The sequence below is a fragment of the Chiloscyllium punctatum genome, chromosome 1 (assembly GCF_047496795.1).
Source record: "Chiloscyllium punctatum isolate Juve2018m chromosome 1, sChiPun1.3, whole genome shotgun sequence".
Lineage (NCBI taxonomy): Eukaryota > Metazoa > Chordata > Chondrichthyes > Orectolobiformes > Hemiscylliidae > Chiloscyllium > Chiloscyllium punctatum.
In genome coordinates, this window is record NC_092739.1 from 44,928,856 (window position 1) to 44,949,867 (window position 21,012).

Here is a 21,012-nt window from a genome sequence, read left to right on the forward strand (position 1 = left end):
AACAAAGTTTATTATGTCTGGTCTAGTTTGTGGTCTAATGAGATTTACGTAAAATCATGATGATATAACTGAATACGTGACATAAGTAAGAAAGACGACGGCAGTCTTTTTAAACATGTGAAGAGAGGGGTCTTGGATACCACATCAGAGAGCTGTATTTGATAACCTACAGATTTAAATTCAAGTTTTCACTTTGTCATGAAATTACAGCAATGCAGAATGATTTATTGAGATTTGTTTGAAATTTTCTAGGAGGCTGCCTGTTCACTTCCAGCTCAGAGATCAATTTTTGTGAATCATGCTATATTTCATCGTTACTCATTCTCCAGTCTGTCTGCTTTTGATCTATACAGGGAGTTAGAAATTGTTGCCTAGAATCACATTCTGAAGTCACAGGTCTCATAATTTTAAAACATATGGTAGACATGTTTTGGCTGTACCTCACCTGAATCCAGAGAAAACAGCACAGACCTTTTTATTTTTACTATTCCTTTCCTTTCATTTGTGGAAAAAAATATGATTTGGTTTGTTAGCAATCTCCTGAATTTTACAGTCAGAAGAAACCACTGGCTCTGTACTTGGATTAGAGTAAGCATAGAAAGATTATATTGGTTTCACAAGTCTTATGTAACCTCTTCACAGTTGGTCCTGTAAAGGTCCAACATTAAAGCTGAATAACTTATTTAAAATCACAGAAATTATATTTTGGTCAAAATGTATCAGAAGTAAAACAATATTCCTTAAAAAAACAGTCACAGAGAAGTTCTCACATGTGTACATGTTACAAAAGACTATAATTTAGTTGTTATAAAAAACAAAACGTTGTGCTGTTTCTCTAGATAAAGCAAGTGAATAATAATTATTCTCTGACAATACTGCAAAGAGTAATGTTATTAAATTACTATGGTCACCCCATTATATACAACTGATAACAGGATAATTATAAACAAATCACATTGGCATCTATGTTATAACTTGTCCAGAATAGCATATGCACACTAAACAAACTTGCAGTGAATTCTTTTCTTCTGCATTTTAATACCAGTGTTAACCTGTTCATTTGAACTATAGATTGATGGTTTATTAAAGTAGGCAAAAGAATTTAATATAAATGCATGACATGTTCCTCAACAAATCATCACATGCCACAGGCCATTGTGCTGGTTACAGCTTACATTAAGGTGTTACAACTTCCATGGGATGCTGTAAAGCTGTTGTATCTTTTACCTTAGCACAAAACAGAACAAATGCAGGTTTACAGGTGAATGATAAGTCAAGTAAAAAAGTAAATGTTACTTTTAATAGCTGATCCAATATAAATACATCACCTATACACACTTATTACTCCTTGCAGACTTAAGGCACCAGGTACAATTCCAAAGCCTCTACTTTAGCCTCTGCTATATACGATCTCTCACACTCCCAGTCAACTGTTCAGGTATGATCACTGAAGGCTATATTAAACCTGGGATTTCCAGAGAAGTTGCGAACCAAGTGGAACAGTTTAAATTGCTGGACTGGATTTTCACAAAGTCAGAAGTCACTCAACACCAGGTTATAGTCCAAAGTTTTATTTGAAATCACAAGCTGAGAGTGACATGGTGGTTCAGTAGTTAGCATGGCTGCCTCACAGTGCCAGGGACCAGGGCTCGATTCCAGCCTCGGTCTGTGTGGAATTTGCACATTCTCCCAGTGTCTGCGTGGGTGTCCTCCGGGTGCTTCGGATTCCTCCCACAATCCAAAAGATGTGCAGGTGAATTGGCCAGACTCGATTATCCCTAGCGTTAGGTGCATTAATCAGAGGTAAGTGTTGTGTAGGGGAATGGGTCTGGGTGGGTTACTACTCGGAGGGTCAGTGTGGACCTGTTGGGCTGAAGGGCCTGTTTCCATACTGTGGGTAATCTAATCTAATCTTTCAGAGTGCTCCTCCCTCATCAGGTGAAGTACTTCACAAAGGAACAATACTCCGAATGTTTGTGATTTCAAATAAACCTGTTGCACTATATCCTGGTGCTGTGTGATTTCTGACTTTGTCCACCCCAGTCCAACACCAGCACCTCCATATTGTGAATCTTCCCAGCCTCTGAATGACATGGGTCAAGGAGAGACAGTTGGGAAAATATGGCGAGATTGGAAAATGAGCTTCTTGATGTCAAGAAAAATGTTATCTGAATTTCCACCAAAGGTTCAAACAATGAGATAAGGACCTGGTTAGTGAGTGATGAGTCTTTCATTGCATGCAGTTATATTTCATTAGTACCGAATTTCACTTGATTTTGGTGCAATGTTTTATTCCCGCACACAGTAGAGAGAAATTGGGTGGTGATCATTCCCAATATTCTCAACATAACCACCAGGAGAGCTTGGACAAACTTGGATTGTTTTCACTAGAGCATCAGAAACAGAGGGGTGACCTGATAGAGGTATATAAAATTAAAAGAGGCATGGTGGATAGTCGGAATCTTTTTCTCAGGGTCAAAATGTTAAATACTAGGGGTTATAGGTTTACGGTGAGAGGGGAAAAGTTTAAGGGACATGTGCGAAGAATGCTTTGTTTTACACAGGACGCAAGTTAGGAGAGGTGGCAGAAACAGACATGATAACGATGTTTAAGGGACATTCAGACAGGCACACGAACAGGTAGGGAATAGAGGCATATGAATCATGTGCAACCAGATGGGATTTAGAATGGCATCATGGTCAGCACAGACATGGTGGGCCGAAGGGCCTGTTCCCTATGCTGTACTGTCTACAGTCTATGCTCTGTTCCAAAAAGTCAGAGTGAGTACCTTGAGCTCACCACTTGTCCCTCCTGGCTTTCACCTTGAACAGGAGTCCCCAACATTTCAGGTACACTCCATGGGCAGTAACTGTCTGTAGGTTGACATCATGTACGCAACAAGCTTGCTATATCACCACATTGCTAATTCATTTAGAATACAGTTCTCCACTTCAATGCCATAATTCAGGACACACCAACACCTTTCATATTCTTGGTACAACAATGATGTGGAATTAAAGGATAGTTTAACACTAGTCACAAAAATCATATTCTAAAAGCATGAGGACTACTTGCTCTATTCAGGTCAGGGTAGTTAGTTGCCTTATTATAACTGAAAAAATATAATATCCAGGTTTAGCATAGGCAATATAGGACCTTCCCAGTAAGAAGCGGGCCTATCTTTGTGATGTTTAGGTTAGGTGCATTAGTCAGAGGAAATGTAGAGTAATAGGGGTAGGGGAATGGATCTGGGTGAGTTACTCTTTGGAGGGTTGATGAGGACCTGTTAGGCCAAATGGCTTGTTTTCACACTGTAGGGATTCTATGAATTAACTTACACCTTGTGAGACCATGCTCTTTACAAATTGTCTTGCTTTCCCACATAACCAATGAATTGAGTTACTGAAGAATTTAAAAGCAAAATAATGCAGATGCTGAAAATCTGAAATAAACAGAAACTCAGTGGCTTTGGCAGCATCCTTGGAGAGAGATACAGTGTTAACATGCTGTAGAAGACTCATGTTGGACTTGGAAATGTTAACTCTGTCTCTCTCTCCACAGCTTCTACAGGATTCTTAGTCTTTGAAAAACTTACCTTTCCTCCTTTGTCACCTTTTAGTCCTGGTTTCCCAACATCACCCTGAGCAAAAAGGAAGGTGAAGAGAAACAAAGTTTATATTTAGAACACAGACTCAAAGCTCCATCAATAAAAATAAATCTCATTTAAAATTGTGAGAAGAATAATAACCAGAAAAGCCATAGAAGCATAGAAAATAGGAGTAGGTGGAGGCCATTTGGCCCTTTGAGCCTGCTGTCCCATTCAATGTAAACATGGCTGATCATCCAATGGAATACCATGTTCTTGCTTTCACCACATACACTTTGATCCCTTCAGCATAAGAACTATGTTTAACATCTTGAAAACATTCAACGTTTTGGCTGCAATCACTTCCTGTGGCAGAAAATTCCAGTCTCACTATAATAATTATAATGAGGTCAGCAAGGTGGACCTTATAGATCAGGGCTGTTAATCTGGTCCAAACAGGGAACCATAGCTGACAGATAATAAACAGGAATGTCAGAGGTTCTGTCCACTCAGAGTGGTTCTGCGGGAGGCGAATCAGTGTCAAAGACTCTCCACATGTAAGTAAAGAGTGATGACAGGATACCAGCCCCTGTGAAGTAATTTCAGAAACATCTTTCCCATGTCGACCCTATCAAGTCCTATCAAACATTGGCAATATCCTTCAGGTCAGTTTTCTCTTTTATACAAGGAAGAAACAAAGTTTGATAGATATTTCCTCTTGTTTAACATTTACATCATTATATTTATGTTTTTATCAATCTTTCAGGTTGTAATTGGACCACAGCACTATCAAATATGTTTTGTGACATTCATGTTACTGCATTTTAATCAGTATAACATCGATACTTTATGATGTTGTTCTATGCAGACAAGTTAAATAATAAGCATAATTGTTTCTGAGCGGACACCTGATGTCAACAAGAATTAAAACATTAATAATACAAAGATATATTTGAAGTCATTAAGTTTTGTTCAAGTTATCTTGTAGTGTATCTAGGTGGTTATACCCTTCCCTTTGAATCAGAAGGCTGCAGATTTAAGCCACAGGCCAAAGACTTGCAACCATAAACTAACTGACACTTCAAGATAGAGTTGATAGGGTGCTGCAGTATTTGAGATGTTGGGGGAGAACCTCATTTATAGATATCAGTAGTCAACATGCTGCATAGCTGTTAATCTTGCTCCCAGTGATATTGACACAGTCTGCATGGTACCACTGGAGATGGTGATACACAACTGAATTTCTCCACAGCTGTCTTTCAGTTGCAAGGTTAAACTGTGACACTCTATCCTGGGAGGGATGTCACAAGATGATAAGAAATGCCTAAGGTCCATCTAGTTCAACTTCTATAACCCTTGTACTCACACATGTAAAACAATTATAGAGCTGTGAATTAATCTCGATTACCAATCCAAATTCATTATTCTCCAACACACTCATGGGCGAGGCAAAACAAAATTCTCCATGGTGGAATGCTTGGGAACCAAAAGTTCAGAATTGCCTGTTGCCCCAAGTGCACACTAAATCTCAAAAGTACTATAAACAGAAGAGTCAGAGATTCTGTCCACTCTGAGAGCTGGCTCTGAGGGACACAGATCAGTGTCAAGTATTATGCACATGTAATTACCAGGTGACTTGGTGAAAGGATATCGGCCTCTGTGGAGTCACCACTCTCTGGGTAGAGACAGTTTCTCCTTCTCTCAGTCCTAAATGGCCTACCCTGTATCCTTAGCTGTGATCCCTGGTTCAGCACTGCTTAGTCATCAGGAGCATCTTTCCTGCACTTATCTGTCTCATCCTGTTAGAATTTATAGGTTTCAGTATGGTTCTCACCTTATCACCACGTTCTCCAATCTCACCCTGACAAAAAGAAACAGCAAAAAGAAAAGAATTCTGAATTGGAACATAAGAAGTGCACAATATGCAGTAGACTTAACCCTACAAGTTTCCAACATGAGAATCTTTACTTAAAAATAGACAATAGAATTCATTTTTATCCTTGACATTTGTGTTCAATAATTTGTATTGAAAGACAGTGTTTTGGTTGAAATTTTAACCTGTGTCGATAAGGCTGTGGATATCAGTGTGTATTGAGAGTTAAAGAAGGGAAAATGCTTGAGTATTTGAAACCCAATATAATCTTCTTGATCTTTGGGCCAACAAAAAAAACAGGAAACCCTTGCAAAACAGGATGTTCTGAGCTTGAAATATATGAAGTTGCCACTGGTTAAAAAGCTAATCCAGTAAATAATGTCCAATGAACTTGTCAGAGATGTCTTTACACACCTCTGGGGCAGGTGGGACATGAACCCATGTCTTTTGGCTCAGAGGTAGGGACACTATCACTGCACCACAATAGCCTTGAGTTAACCCTCCATCCCAACTTTCATTGCTAGTGTACATGGTTCCTGATTTGAAATGTGCCGGGGCAAACCAGGCGAGAGCACAATGGAGATTGACACAGTTGGAACTATATCAGTTGTTTCTATGTTAAAGCTTTTGTTCATAGGCCTTTTCCAATCATGTGCTTTCATTGCTTTGGAGACGCAATCCAAATCCTGAGGTTCTTTCTGCTGCCTTGCACATTGACCTATATGTCCTTCCTCTCTCAGTCTTCTCAGCATCACTTGGGCTGTTTAAACCTGGATGTCTGATGCAAAACAAGAACAACAACTGCAGCAGCTGCTGGCTTTACATCAGCCACCAGCATCTAGATGCAACTGAACGGATGAATACAGAGTTCCAGCTTAAAGCAGGTGAGACTCTAGCATGGGTTATTCAGGTAGAGGCTCAGCTACCTGGATGGGGACCCTGCGTTGAGATGTTCAGACTTACTCAGCAGATTATTGGCAACATCTGCAGGTCCCTGCACATGACCTCTTTCCAAATGGACCAGGTAGGCAGGCAGTACCAAGGGCTCTCAGGTCACCTGCAGTTCTTTGTCTCCGGCTTCTCCCAAGGATCTGCTGGTGACATTTGCAATATCTCACAAGTGCATCTTCCAGGTGACTATCACATGTTTGACAAGACACCCAATTATGTTCTTCATGCTGCTGATGAGGCTGGTCAGAACACATGGACCCTCAAACCTGTTGCAGCAGCTGGATTGTCATAAACACGGGGAGACATACACTGCACCCATGTGACTATCAAGGCATCATCAGATCAAGAGATTTTATCACTGCATTAATATTCAGCTCCTCTGTAACCAGCGAAGGCATTCGTGTGTGATATATCCTGCAAGCTTCCTTCACTGTGCACCGAGATTCCTACTAAGCATCACACCCACGGATATGCAGGAGGTAGCTGCTTGGAGGCAAGGGCTATCCTCTCAGAACATGATGGATAAACACTGTGAGAACGCCACAGTAATAGAACAGGAAAGGCCATTGGAGCTATATGGGCAGCATGGCGGTCAGAACAAGCCATTTGGTTGCTGAAGATGTGATTCAGATACCTGGCCAGGTCTGGAGGTGCCCTTCATTTCGCACCAACAAACCTGTCTAGAAGAGAAGCTTTCGATTGAGACTTGCATAATAAAAGAGCAGCAGAGAAGAGAGAAGCAGAGTTAATATTTCAGGTTGATGAACAGTTCTCTCATGTATATCAATTATAATCCATTGTTGTGGTTCTGTTCGCCGAGCTGGGAATTTGTGTTGCAGACATTTCGTCCCCTGTCTAGGTGACATCCTCAGTGCTTGGGAGCCTCCTGTGAAGCGCTTCTGTGATCTTTCCTCCGGCATTTATAGTGGTTTGAATCTGCCGCTTCCAGTTGTCAGTTCCAGCTGTTCGTTGCAGTGGTCGGTATATTGGGTCCAGGGCGATGTGCTTATTGATTGAATCTGTGGATGAGTGCCTTGCCTCTACGAATTCCCTGGCTGTTCTCTAGGAATTCCTAGAGGCATGGCACTCATTCACAGATTCAATCAATAAGCACATCGACCTGGACCCAATATACCGACCACTGCAATGGACAGCTGGAACTGACAACCGGAAGCGGCAGATTCAAACCACTACAAATGCTGGAGGAAACATCACAGAAGCGCTTCACAGGAGGCTCCCAAGCACTGAGGATGTCACCTAGACAGGGGACGAAATGTCTGCAACACAAATTCCCAGCTTGGCGAACAGAACCACAACAACGAGCACCCGAGCTACAAATCTTCTCACAAACTTTGAATTACAATCCATGGGATACTTGGTATAAATAAATTCCACCAGCAATTAATTTATCATAGCAAATGCATTGATTTTCATGGTCTTGAAATTATCTTGTAAGTTTGATAAGGGTGATGTTTTGTATTTATCTGAAAATTCCTCTCATCATCCAGGAGGTACATGCATTTTATGTGATATAACACCAAAATGTCATCTCAAGGCTTTTTCAAACGTTTCTACCGCACGTTTTGGATTTTTGCTTCTTCGTTGGGTCTTCCTTGCTCATAACATTCTCATTCTGAAGTCCACAATCTTTTAAGGTGCACGATTACACACGTAACATCAGAAGAGCAGAAGAACAGCCCAGGGAGAAGCTGGCAATGGAGCAGGAGTAAGGCACAGCATGACAGAGATGGATTCAGGAACCTGTATGTGTGTGCACGTAAATGAAGTGTGTTTCAGCCCTGAAGAGAGTGAGAGAGCCTTACACTAGGGTAAAGATGAACTGGGGATGCTAAAGACCAAGAAGGACAACAGTTGAGTAAAGTGGGAGCAGCCCAGCTAATGCCCAGTGAAAAAGGAGGTGATATTGTCATTAGGTGTGTTAGCATAAAGCAAATGGAAAGCTTGGACTATATTAAAACTTTATAGGGGATATGAAACAGCACGTTTCTACCCACTGCTGGCCCCATTCTTTGACTGTGATCTAGTAGGGATAGGTACTGTTTGGATAACCTGACTGTCAACGGGAAGCAATGGCAGGGCAATCAGCTTTATTTGAATAAAACAAAGAGAAGAATTTTGGGCTGAATGTCTGCCACACTTAATAGAAAGTGACTCTATATTATTCGATGTTACATTAAATTTTGCCCAGTTAGTGCTTAATGCTCAAACAATAAAGGCAAAAATGTACTTCCAGTGTTGAGTTGTGAGTCAGAGCCCACATCTTGCCAATTTTTGTGCTTTGTATAGAATGTGCTGCATGAGCAGGACCCTCAGTTCCATCTTAAAAAATTAGTAAAGCATGAAGTCTTTTAAGCATCAGCAATTTCACACAGTCTTCCAATCAGATTATAATATTTACCACACAATGTACATGATGAACCTCTGTGGGCTTTTTGATTAGATTAGATTAGATTACTTACAGTGTGGAAACAGGCCCTTTGGCCCAACAAGTCCACACCGACCCGCCGAAGCGCAACCCACCCATTCCCCTACATTTACCCCTTTACCTAACACTACGGGCAATTTAGCGTGGCCAATTCACCTGACCTGCACATCTTTGGACTGTGGGAGGAAACCGGAGCACCCGGAGGAAACCCACACAGACATGGGCTTGTTGTTTACAACTTCCTTAGGTACACAAATGGCCAACGAGCAGTTTTGAGTCATCAGTAGTCTTTGCCAGCTGTAAACGGGAGACTAACTACCACATCACTGCTTGGCTGAGACTACACCAGGAAAGGCAATATAACAAAGATCGAAGCCATTAGCTTTATGGCATCAGTATTATTTTTAAAAAATCAAGTTCTGAAAATTTGCAATGAAAATAGGTAGTGTTGGAAATGCAGAGAATGTTAATTAGCTTCTGAACATGGAAGGAAAGTTAATAACTTGAGTACAAGTTTTCACCAGACTATGCCATTCATAGTCAGAAACCTTCTCTTTTTATTTTACTTGCTTAAAATTCCCTTTTTCTCATCTTGCCCATGATGAGTTACTATTTACCTACACAAACAAGCCAATTAGCCATGACAACAAAGCCAGTAATCAATATTTTATTGGAAAAGGTAAATTAATATATATCTTTTCCCACATTATTCAAAAATCATTGAAAGAACAGTGACAAAGAATATCTGGAGTATAATTCATTGTGCCATAACACTATTGATGCAAAACAGCATAGCTGATACATTTCATAAAGACATCCAATGGGTTAAAGGTTACATTAATATGCTAGAGAAAGTCAGTTTTTCAATGCATTAACACATTTGTTGTTAATATTGCATGTTTCAAAGTAAACTCCATTTTGATGACGCTCATTGTGCACAAACCATAACACTACCAGCACCCTGACAGGATTTTAGCTGCCATTAATCATTTTATTAGGATTAGAAAATGCAGCCTGCCCTCAGTGGAGCTGACTGCTGTTAGCATTTTACACTCGACTGTATCATATATATTAGATACTTTTTGGACCAATGGTTTTTTTTCTGGGCATTGTGCTTATAGCAATCAAGAATTCTTACAAATCAAACTAACCTTGGGGCCTGGATCACCATCCTTCCCAGAATCACCCTGGAGAAAGAGAAACAATTGCATGAGCACAGTGCAAAAATAAATATAGATTTTCAATATATTATGTCCTGAGTGACCAATACAGCAAAAGCAAAGAAATCACAAGGAAGGGCTTGACTGTCCAAAACAATGATTCTCTGATTTTTCGATTCCATGAATCAATTTCCAATTTAGTTTAAGTAGATTTTTCAACAGGGCTATTGAATGTTCCAACGCAGTAGAATTTCACAGAATCAACTGCCCCTTGTACTTGCTGGCACAGCCTGGTTCTAGCTAAGCACTTGCTTACCTGTTGCTCGTGATTGCCCACATAAATCACCAAAGCTTTTCCTGCCTTAAACTTAGATGCAAACTATTCATACACTCAAAACAGTATTTGCAATAATTTTCAGATTCTCCAATTTCTGAGATGCTCTGTGACAGTGCCCACAAGGAACTTTATATAAAGGTGCAATACTGTTATTAGCTGGCCTGGGAAGAGAGGATCATTAATCTCTTTCAGAGGATGGGAGACATACAGACAGAAGATCCTTCATGTATGACCTGGCATTTTGTTAACCCATTTACAGTATCTGGAACACCAGCTGTGGCTTTGTAACAACTATTTCGATTCTTGCTCATGAAATCTCTCCTTAACAGAAATCATCCTTTCCTTGGAACTGGTGTTCAATTTGAGTTGGCAATGCTATCTCTACAGAAATTACTAAAGCAAATGCTTCTGGACTTTCTGTTCATGTCTTTCTGATGAAAAAGTCCAGCATAAGACAAGATTCTGCATTCTTCTCCACTGCTTGAAGTCTGACTGAAACATTGCAGGGAGTGTGATAGGGAGAGAGGGTTTTGAGATCGACAAGACAATACAATAGATTCCTAAAGTAGTGTCACCAACCAACTAAACATTTTGTGTTCTTAAAAACCAAGTGTGTAATATTGAACTGTGTTACGAGGAGGGTGATGCAAGGAGATGCTGAGAATTTGTCAGATTGTGGGACTTGGCTCCTGAACACGTTTCTGTCACTCACCTTTCCAGCCTTTTTGAGGTCATTTTGATGAACTGCCGCCAAAGGTTTTAATTCACTTGTGGGATGTGGCTGTCGCTGGCTGGGCTAGCATTTACTGCCTATCTCGGATTGCTCTTGAGAAGGTGGTGGTGAGCTGCCTTCTTGAACCACTGCAGTCTACATGCTGCAGGTTGACTCACAATGCACTCCTGGATGGAATTCCAGGATCCTGACCCAGCGACAGCGAAGGAATGGTAATATACTTCCAAGTCAGGATTGTGAGGGGCATGAAGGGGTTCCTACAGTGATGGTGTTCCCTGCTGCCCTTGTCCTTCCAGATGGAAGTGGTCTTGGACTTGGTAGGTGCTGTCTCAAGATCTTTGGTGAGTTTCTGCTGTGTATTGTGTAGATGGTAAACACTGCTGCAGCTGTTAGAGCTGCACCCTTCAGGGAAGTGAGTAGTATTCCATCACACTCCTGATTTATGTCTTGCAGATGGTGAACAGGTTTTGGGATTCAGGAGGTGCGTTACATGCCATAATATCCCTAGCCTCTGACCTCCTGTTGTAGCCACTGTGTTTATGTGTTGAGTCCAGTTGAGTTTCTGGTCAATGTTAACCCTAATATGTTGACAGAGGAGGATTCAGTGATGGTAACACCATTGCATGTCAAGGGGTGGTGTGGGTTAGATTGTCTCTTACTGGTGATGTTCAGTGCCAGTCACTTGTGTGGCACAGATGTTACTTGCAGGAGAAAGAGAGACTGCAGATGTTCGAGATCAGAGACGAGAGTGTGGCACTGGAAAAGCACAACAGGTCAGGCAGCATCCGAAGAACAGGAGAACCAATGTCTTGGGCATAAACTTTTCATCAGGAATGATGCTTGTGGGTGGGGGGCTGGAGGAAGAACTCCTCATATTCCACCCTGGGACTGTGCAACCACACGGGGTCAATGTAGATTTCACCAGTTTTCTCATTTCCCTCCCTCCACATTATCCCAGTCCCAAGCCTTCAACTTGACTCTGCCCTCCTGCCCTGTCCATCACCTTTCCCATCTATTTGTCCACCTTCCCCTCTGACCTATCACCTTCATCTACCTATTGCATTCTCAGCTACCATACCCACCCCCCTCCAGCCCCACCACCTCCCATTTATCTCTCAGCCCCATCTGCCCACAAGCCTCATTCTTGATAAAGGGCTTATGCCCGAAACTTCAACTCTCCTGCTTCTCAGATACTGCCTGACCTGCTGTGCTTTTCCAGCACCACACTCTCGACACAAACATTAGTTACTACTTGTCAGACCAAGCCTGGATACTGAGTCGAAGAGTGTGGTGTTGGAAAAGCACAGCGGGTCAGGCAGCATTCGAGGAGCAGGAGAAATCGGCATTTCGGACATAAGCCCTTCATCAGGAAATCATGAACGTTGCGAACATTGTTCACTGATGATTGCACACCCCCAATTCTGACCTTATGATGGAGGGAAGGTCACTGTTGAAGCAACTGAGGACGGTTGGACCGAGGACACTATGCGCAGGAGCTCCTGCAGAGATATCCTGGGGCTAAGGTGACCTCCAACAAACATGACCATCTTCCCATGTTCCAGCTATGACTCCAACCAGCAGAAAGCCCCCCCCCAACACCCGCTGATTCCAGTTTTTCTAGGGCTCCTTGAGGCCACATTCAATTGAAGGTAGCCTTGATGTCAAGGGCTGTCACTCTCACCTCCCCTCTGGAATTCAGCTCTTTTGTCCATGTTTAAAGCAAGGCTGTAATGAGGTCAGGAGCTGAGTGGCCCTGGTAGAACCCAAACCAAGTGTCATTGAGCAGGTTACTGCTGAGCAGGTTCTGCATGATAGCACCATTGATGACACTTTCCATCACTTTACTGATGGGGTGGTGGTTGGATTTGTCCTGCTTTTTGTGTACAGAACATTATGTGGAAAATTGCCCAGGTGTCAGGCAGATACCAGAGTTGTAGGTGTACTGGGACATCTTAGCTAGGGAGTAGCAAATTCTGGAGCACAAGTCTTCAGTATTATTGTTGGAACATTGTCAGGGTCCATAACCTATGCAGTATCTGGTGCCTACAACTATTTCATGATAACACGTGGAGTGAATCAAATTGTCTGAAGACTGGTATTTATGACGCTGAGAGTCACTGGAGGAGGCAGAGGTGGATCATCCTGTCGGCACTTTTGGCTGAAGATTGTTGCGAATACTTCATGTGTTGGGCTCTTCCATCATTGAGGGGGGGATATTTGTGGAGCCTCCTCCTCCAGTGCTTTGTCTAATCGCCCACCACCATTCACAACTGGATGTGGTGGGACGGCAGAGCTTAGATCTGATCCGTTGTTTGTGAGATTTCTTAGCTGTGCCCATCACTTGCTGCTTGAGGTGTTTGGGCATTCAAGTAGTTCTGTTTGGTAAACAGATTGGAGGGACCATACTTTAGCTGCTGATTGCCTCTGCCATTTCTATCCACACCTCCTTAAATGGTGAGGTTGTCCTCTTCCTCCATCTTTGGGTCAGATCATTTCACTGTAGCCCATCAGACTCCAAAGCAGGGCACACAGGTAAATGAGAGAGATCTGGGGAGCAGCCTTTCCTGCTCTTCCCTCCAATCCAGTGGTAGCTGCACGTATAGCTGAGCCAGCGTAACACAAATTAAACTCCTTCCTTTGAAAGATGCAGTGGGTGATCCTGCCTGTCCTCCCAGATTGGTTGGGGAACTCAGAGAGGGGAGCTTATACTGTGGCTCAATTCAAGACTCATTGCAAAACTGCTTAAGTGTCCAATCGTTCTTGACTGACTGATGATGCTATTGTTTGTTCATTTTAAAATCCCATCTAATGTGTTCCAGAAGACACTTGAAGTGATAACTGTGCAGTTACTGAGGTAAAGAAGGAGATGGTGGGGCAGTGGATTTGCTTTTGAATGCACTGACAAAGTCACAGCATTATTCATAGAATTACAGAAACATGGCATCCCGAGTGTGGAAGCAGGTGGTTTGGCCCATTGAGTCCACATCCACCCTCTGAAGGGCATCCCACTCAGACCCACCTCCTCCACTATCCCTGTAACCCTCCATTTCCTGTGGCTAATCCACCTAGCCTGCACCTCCCTGCAAAATATGGGTGATTTAGCATGACCAATCCACCTAATCTGCACATCTTTGGACTATGGAGGAACCCAGAGCACCATGCAGACACGGGGAGAATGTGCAAACCCCACACAGACAGTCACCCGAGGCTGGAATCAAATCTGGGTCCTCAGCGCAGTAAGGCAGCAGTGCTAACCACTGTCCACCCTTACTTAAGGAATTTGTTTTGTAACTGTCATATTTAAATTTTGTTATGAAAAATTGAAGGAATAGCTTGACAGAAAAGTGGAAAGACAGGAATATCTAATTACTGCTACATAATCCTGCCAAGTTGTGTGTTTTGGAAGAAATAGAAGTCAGATGATGGGATTTTCACTCCTTTATATGGTATGGGATCCATGCAGACAACGGGGTTTATCAACCACAAATGCCTCATAAAAGCTGAAATCACACAGATACGATCAGTGAAAGTATCTGTTTAAGTCATTGCCTCATGAATCAAAACTAAACTACACCAGGATACAGTTAAGTAAAGACTGCATCTTCAGTTATATTGGAAACAGAATACATTGAGGCTATCGCTGTAATGATTTTACTTCTGTGTGGAGAGAATTGGAGCTAATATTTTGATTCAAATTCCTTCTTCAAAAGAAGAGTCATATTGGACTTGAAACACCAAATTGTTTCTTTCTTCACAGATACTGCCAGCTGAGAGTTTCAAACATGATCTGTTTGTAATTCCAGATTTCCAGCATCTGCAGTATTTTATTTTTATTTCAATGATTTTACTGTGTACAGTAATGGGTAGAAAGAAATTTTAATGTAGCTAATACCACCATCAATTTCCAACATGACAATGTAATCTTTTGCTATAAATTCTGTGTCTTACGATCCTGCTCCACAACCGCCTGATGAACGAGCAGCACTCGGAAAGCTAGTGATTCCAAATAAACCTGTTGGACTATAACATGGTGTTGTGAGATTTTTAACTTTGTCCATCCCAGTCCAACACCAACTCCTCCACATCATGGAATAAGATTGTTCTTGTTTATCCAAACTTGATATTTGATCTAATCATTACACTTGTTAGGACAGGAATGTACAATTCTGTGGTTTGTCTTATTTAGCAGAAACCACAGTTGTTGTTGCATTTTCCAACTACATTTCTGGAGCAATCATGAATGTTTATCTGTTGATAAAGCTTCAGTGACTTCTTATTGCTGAAACCAAAGTCACAGTTGAAATGGCTAACAGATACTAATTTTACCAGTAATACCCCAGTCCCAGAATATAATCAAACTGATGTATGGTAGCTATGATTTTTGTTTTGAAAAATAAGCACTATTCAAGGAAATGCCTAGACTTTCAATTGGGATTGGGCAGCAATAGGTCAGAGTCAAAGGGCCTGCTTCTTTCTAAGTGAATGGTGTTGTCTGTGACAGGCCTGTAAATATTAGGAGATTATATTCCTGAACATACAATGGTGATACGGAATCCTGCCTAGTAGTCTCTAAGTGGTGGCATGGTTGCTCAGTAGCTAGCGCTGCTGTCTCACAGGGTCAGGGACCCAGGTTTGAATCCAGCCTAGGGTGACCGACTGTGTGGAGTTTGCACATTCTTCCACGTCTGCGTGGGTTTCCCCCAGATGCTCCGGTTTCCTCCCACAGTCCAAAGATGTGCAAATTTGGTGGATCGGCTGTGCTAAATTGCCCACAGTGTCCAGGAATGGGTAGGTTTGCCATGGGAAATGCAGGGTTACAGGAATGGGTTTGAGTGGGATGCTCTTCAGAAGGTCGCAGTGGATTTGATGGGCCGAATGGCCCATTTCCACACTGTAGGGAATTCTATGGATTCTATGCAACTGTTGGAAAATCAAAGATGCGCTGCCAGTGACACTGTGTTATAATTGCTGTAAGCATGAAATATTCTAACACTTTAAGATGCTAGCGGTGACAGTCCTTCGCACAGGAAGTAGAACCTTCAACATTCCTTCTTGCTTAGAATACACAATGGTTCACAAATATAAGAGGCTACACTATGGTTAACTTTTTGACCTAACTGTGTTTTTGTGATCGCTTCTTTGTTTTCTGTTCTAAGTGCGTGAGAATTATCACGACTGCTATTGTAAGCTAAAGCAAGATGGATTTTGTACCTTTAGTTTGGGAAGCAGACTATCCTGTTGTGAGGAATTCTGCAGACAGCCAAGCAGCATCAATGACAAAGTTCAGTCCAACAATAGCAAAAGGCACTCCACAAACAGCAACAGTATTTGGTCCACGTGTTAGTCATACAGTACAGGAGAACAAAACATTCATTTCACGTTTTAGATTGGGACAGCATTGTGAATTCTCAAACAATGAAATTCATCCTAATTTAGAAGGAGAATTGTAACACTGCAGTAGTCTAACTGGATTGGGAAAGGTGGATTACACCTGACTATACACTGCCTGATGCTGAATATGCAGATACTCACCTTTTGCCCGTGGAAGCCTGGAACACCAGTGACTCCTATCGAACCCTACAAAGGTGAAAATACAAAAGGGACATGTTAGATTTGAAATTGACAGCGGGTCCTCCAGTGTCTGCAAGGATAGAAGATAGGTGCAGTAAAAGGTTTACCAAAATAACCTATTCCATTCACATTATTCTGTGCTTAACAATTTGAAAGAAATGAAGTTTCTTTGTAAACTGATACAAGCATTGGATGGAATGTTATTCCTAACATGAATCAATAACAGCAAGCAAACTTTAGGGGTAACTAATACTTAACAGAGGTGAACCAAAAACTGGCTACATCCACCACTGATAGGCTGGCTTGCAATGACAAGAGGGTGCAGGACAGAGGGTATCTGTAGGTTAGATTATGTGCAGCTCTCACAAGTTATCTAGGACAGCAGAGGAGAAGTAGTGAAATACCACTGTTCTGTGTACCCCATTCATTGCATGCTTTACAGAGAGAAAACAAATTGGCTTCTATGTTGTTTTGTTTTGTCATCCTCCTCCTCCTTTCCTGAATGCACTGATCCTGGAGCTAGGAACAGTGTTCTGCTTTCAGTTGTCTTCCGTACTTCCATTTTTATGTTTGAGTCAGCAAATATCTGCCCCTGATTGGCATTAAAAGTGAGCTCAGTCTTTCTTCAGTACTAACACCACCAGCAACTAATAGATGAAAAAATACCACGGATGATTCAGTGATGGAAAAAACAACTGTAAGAGCACTTCTGGACATGAAATTTTGGTGTCTTTGTGGTTTAATTGAGTTATAGGACAGGAAGAAAGTGAGGCCTGCAAGATGCTGGAGATCAGAGTCGAGAGTGTGGCGCTGGAAAAGCACAGTAGGTCAGGCAGCATCGGAGCAGCAGAAGAATCGACGTTTCGGGCATAAGCCCTTCATCAGGCATGAGGCTTGTGGGCCAGGGCTGAAAGATAAATGGGAGGGGGTGGGGACTAAGGGTGTTGGTAGCTCAGAATGCAATAGGTAGATGAAGGGAGGGGAGAAGGTGATAAGTCGGAGAGGAGGGTGGAGTGGATAGATTGGAATGGTGATGGACAGGTCTAGAGGATGGTGCCAAGTTGGAGGCTTGGGACTAGAATCATGTGGGGGAGGGGAAATGAGGAAACTGGTGAAATGCACACTGATCCTGTGTGGTTGCAAGGTTCCAAGGTGTTCTTCCTCCAGCCATCGGTTGGTAAGGGTTTGGCGATGGAGACAGCCCAGGTCCTGCATGTCCTTGGTGGAGTGGGAGGGAGAGTTGAAGTATTCAACCACAGGCCGGTAGGGTAGGCTGGTGTGGGTGTCCCAGAGATGTTCTCTAAAATGATCCGCAAGTTGGCGTCCTGTCTCCTCAATATAGAGGAGACCACAACGGATGCAATGGATACAGTAGATGACATTAGTGGAGGTACAGGTAAATTTCTGTCGGATGTGGAAGGATCCTTGGGGGCCACGGACAGAGGTGAGGGGGGAGGTGTGGGCACAGAATGTTTTAGGACAGGTTGTTAGTGTTTCTGCCTGTGATCAGCAAGTTCTACTTCCTTGTATCTATGGTGACAGACAACCTGTCTCTTATTGAAGAGCATTGGAAAGACAGCCAACTTCAGCTGGCTAACATAACGTATATTAACAAAAACAAACTGAACCACAGAAGCAAGATGTTTATCTAATTGGCACATTGCTTTATGGCAGTGAAGTCTGGACAACTTAACCCTAACAAGAGAAAAGACCCAAAAACTTGCATCACCGATGCTTATTTTGCATTTTCAATATCACATAGAAAGACAAAGTTACCTGTGAAACAGTCCGTTGTAATACAAACATGTTAGTGCTCATCCCGCAAAGGTGGCGGCCCTGGCTTGGACATGTGTATTGGCTGGCAGATGGCCACATTCCCAGTGATCTTCTATATGGGCAGGTAGGCCATACCAAGAAACCAGCAGCTCCAATTCAAGGGTATTGTCAAAAACATGTCACGGCCTGAAAACCTCAATGTCAATTGTGACGATTGAGCAACTCCAGCCTATAATCAGAGTACGTAGCACTCAGTTGTGAGCAGGAGTTTGCCTCCATGCTGACAGGTTGTGCTGGCTTTTATGGCTCCACAATGGGCACGCTTTCAGTGAAAGGCACATAATGAACAATCAGTGGCCAGCCCCGTGCTATTCTACATACTTCTGACATGATTTCCATAACAGTGGAAATCAGGAACTGACACGCCATTTTTAAAGAAATATGGGCAATTGAGGCTACTAACAGGCTGATTGAATGAAAAAATACATAGCGCACCCTGCGAAATGGGTGGGTGAGAGAGGCGGCCGAGATTCAGGAGGTAGTTTTTTTTAAGGTGGGGAGGATTACTCTGTGTGCCTGGGCTTGCCCAGCCCATGACAGGCTGTTCCTACCCTTTGTTCCATTCCACTTGGCCTTCCAATGTGACTCCTGAGCCCCTGGCTCCTCATTTCTTCCTGTTCTAAAACCCATGAGCTACCATAGTGCTAGACCCACTGCCCTTCTTCTTGGAGCCTCTTTGCAGTTCCAGCAGTGCTGGGACTGAGGAATGGGTACCACTGAGATTGCAGAGTCTGGTGCTGGCTGTACTGTAGATAGGCTAAGGAGCTGGTGCTCAGCGATGGGCCCAGGATCTCACCCACAGTCAGGCTGACAAACCTTGATGGAGGAGGGGAGGAGAACTATTCGATAAGGCTGGGAATGAATGCTGGGAGGCACAATTATGGGGAGGAGTCCTCAGACTGGCACCAGCTACCCAGCATGTAATGCCCCTCTTAACAGGGCAGCACCCTGAAGAGTTAAACCAGTTGAGCTGCACACTGTGTTCCTCTGCCCATTAATCAGAGGAGAAGCAGGTTTTATTGACCATCCTTAATTGCCCTCGAGAAGATGAGACTGAGCTGCCTTCTTGAACTGCTAGGCACATACAGACTGCAGTTAGGAAACAAGCTCCTAGATTTCAACCCAGTGATATTGAGTGAAGAGTGATAGAGTTTGATTCCGGATGGTCGTGTGTTCGGGAGGTGTTCCTATGCATCTACTGCCCCTGACCTTCAGGTGGTAGAGGTCATGAAGTTCCTGTAAAAATCCTGGATGGGTTGTGGGGAGGCAGTTTCATAGTGGTCACATCACTGGACCAGTCATCCAGAGGTCCAGAAAAATGTTCTGGAGACATATAAATCCGACCATGACAGAAGGTAAAATGTGAATTTGTAAGGACTGAATTTTCTTATTTTTCTGTATTTTTGATTGTGGACTTAGGTAGGAAAGAAACTGTTTTAAAAACAAAGATTTGTTGAGGGACTACTGCACTTTTTCCGAAAACAGGTAACTTAATACTCATTGTAAATGCAGTTTGCACAGCTGCTTGTTTTTAAAAATGCTGAAGTGTAGTTTGTAGGTGAGTTGCAGCCAAGGGCTTTGTATCAATAGCAATTCATCTGCAGTAAATTAGCTGATTGATAATTGGTCTCTAGTCCACAGACCAATGACAAAAGTCTTCTGCCTGCTAACAACTATGTGATTGGCTCCCAGGGAACTGCTTGGGGCAGTGAGCAGTCAGGAGAAAGTGAGGATTGCAGATGCTGCAGGATCAGAGTCGAATGTGATTCCTGATGAAGGGCTTATGCCCAAAACGTCAACTCTCTCGTTCCTAGTCTGCTGTGCTTTTCCAATGCCATCCTTTGCGACACTGAGAGCCGCTGTCAGATCTTCTCAAAGCCAGGAGCTGTTTCTAATCTCTGCAGTAAAATAACACTTTTAAGCTTGAAGAAAAACTGTTTATTATTCTTTAACAACTGCTGTAACCTGTGACTTGTAATGAATAATTATGAGATGATCATAATTATGGAGCAGCTATTCTGTGCCTCTTGTAATCAAGTGAAAACATCCAGAGTAGGAAGAAATGAGAAGGAGCATTCTGATCAGCACAAGAAAATCATCTCAGCAAATGTTGTGAATAGGAACCATGGAACTGCTTTCCCTCCACCCAGAATATTGCATGTTTTGTTTCCTGTCCATGTCTATCCATATGAGTGTTATACTAAGTATTTCTAAATGCTCTGCCAATAAATCCCTTATAACATACTCGAGAATTTTCCCACAACAAATGTTAAGCTAACTGTTTTTGTCTTCCTTCCTTTTTGAATGAGGGTATTACATTGTCAGTTTTCCAGAATGCTGGGACTTCTCCAGAATCCAACAATTCCTGGAAGATCACCACCTGCAAGTTCTTCTCGGAGCTACTGACCATGCTGACATGGAAATACATCACTGTTTCTTCACTGTCGGTCAGGCAAAATCCTGGAATTCACTCCCCAACAGCATTGTGGGGTCTACTTACAGAATATGGAGTCCAGCA

At 42.5% G+C, this 21,012-nt stretch overlaps 1 protein-coding gene across 1 annotated transcript in view; it reads right to left on the minus strand.

Annotated features, from left to right (window-relative positions):
- Positions 1–21,012, minus strand: part of LOC140459775 (uncharacterized) — a 243,750-nt gene that overhangs the window by 136,977 nt on the left and 85,761 nt on the right. The window contains exons 8-11 of the mRNA XM_072554326.1: positions 16,620–16,664; positions 10,009–10,044; positions 5,422–5,448; positions 3,597–3,641 (exon numbers count right to left, since the gene is read on the minus strand). Coding sequence (XP_072410427.1) covers positions 3,597–3,641; positions 5,422–5,448; positions 10,009–10,044; positions 16,620–16,664 — 153 coding nt within the window. The remainder of the gene's footprint in view (positions 1–3,596; positions 3,642–5,421; positions 5,449–10,008; positions 10,045–16,619; positions 16,665–21,012) is intronic.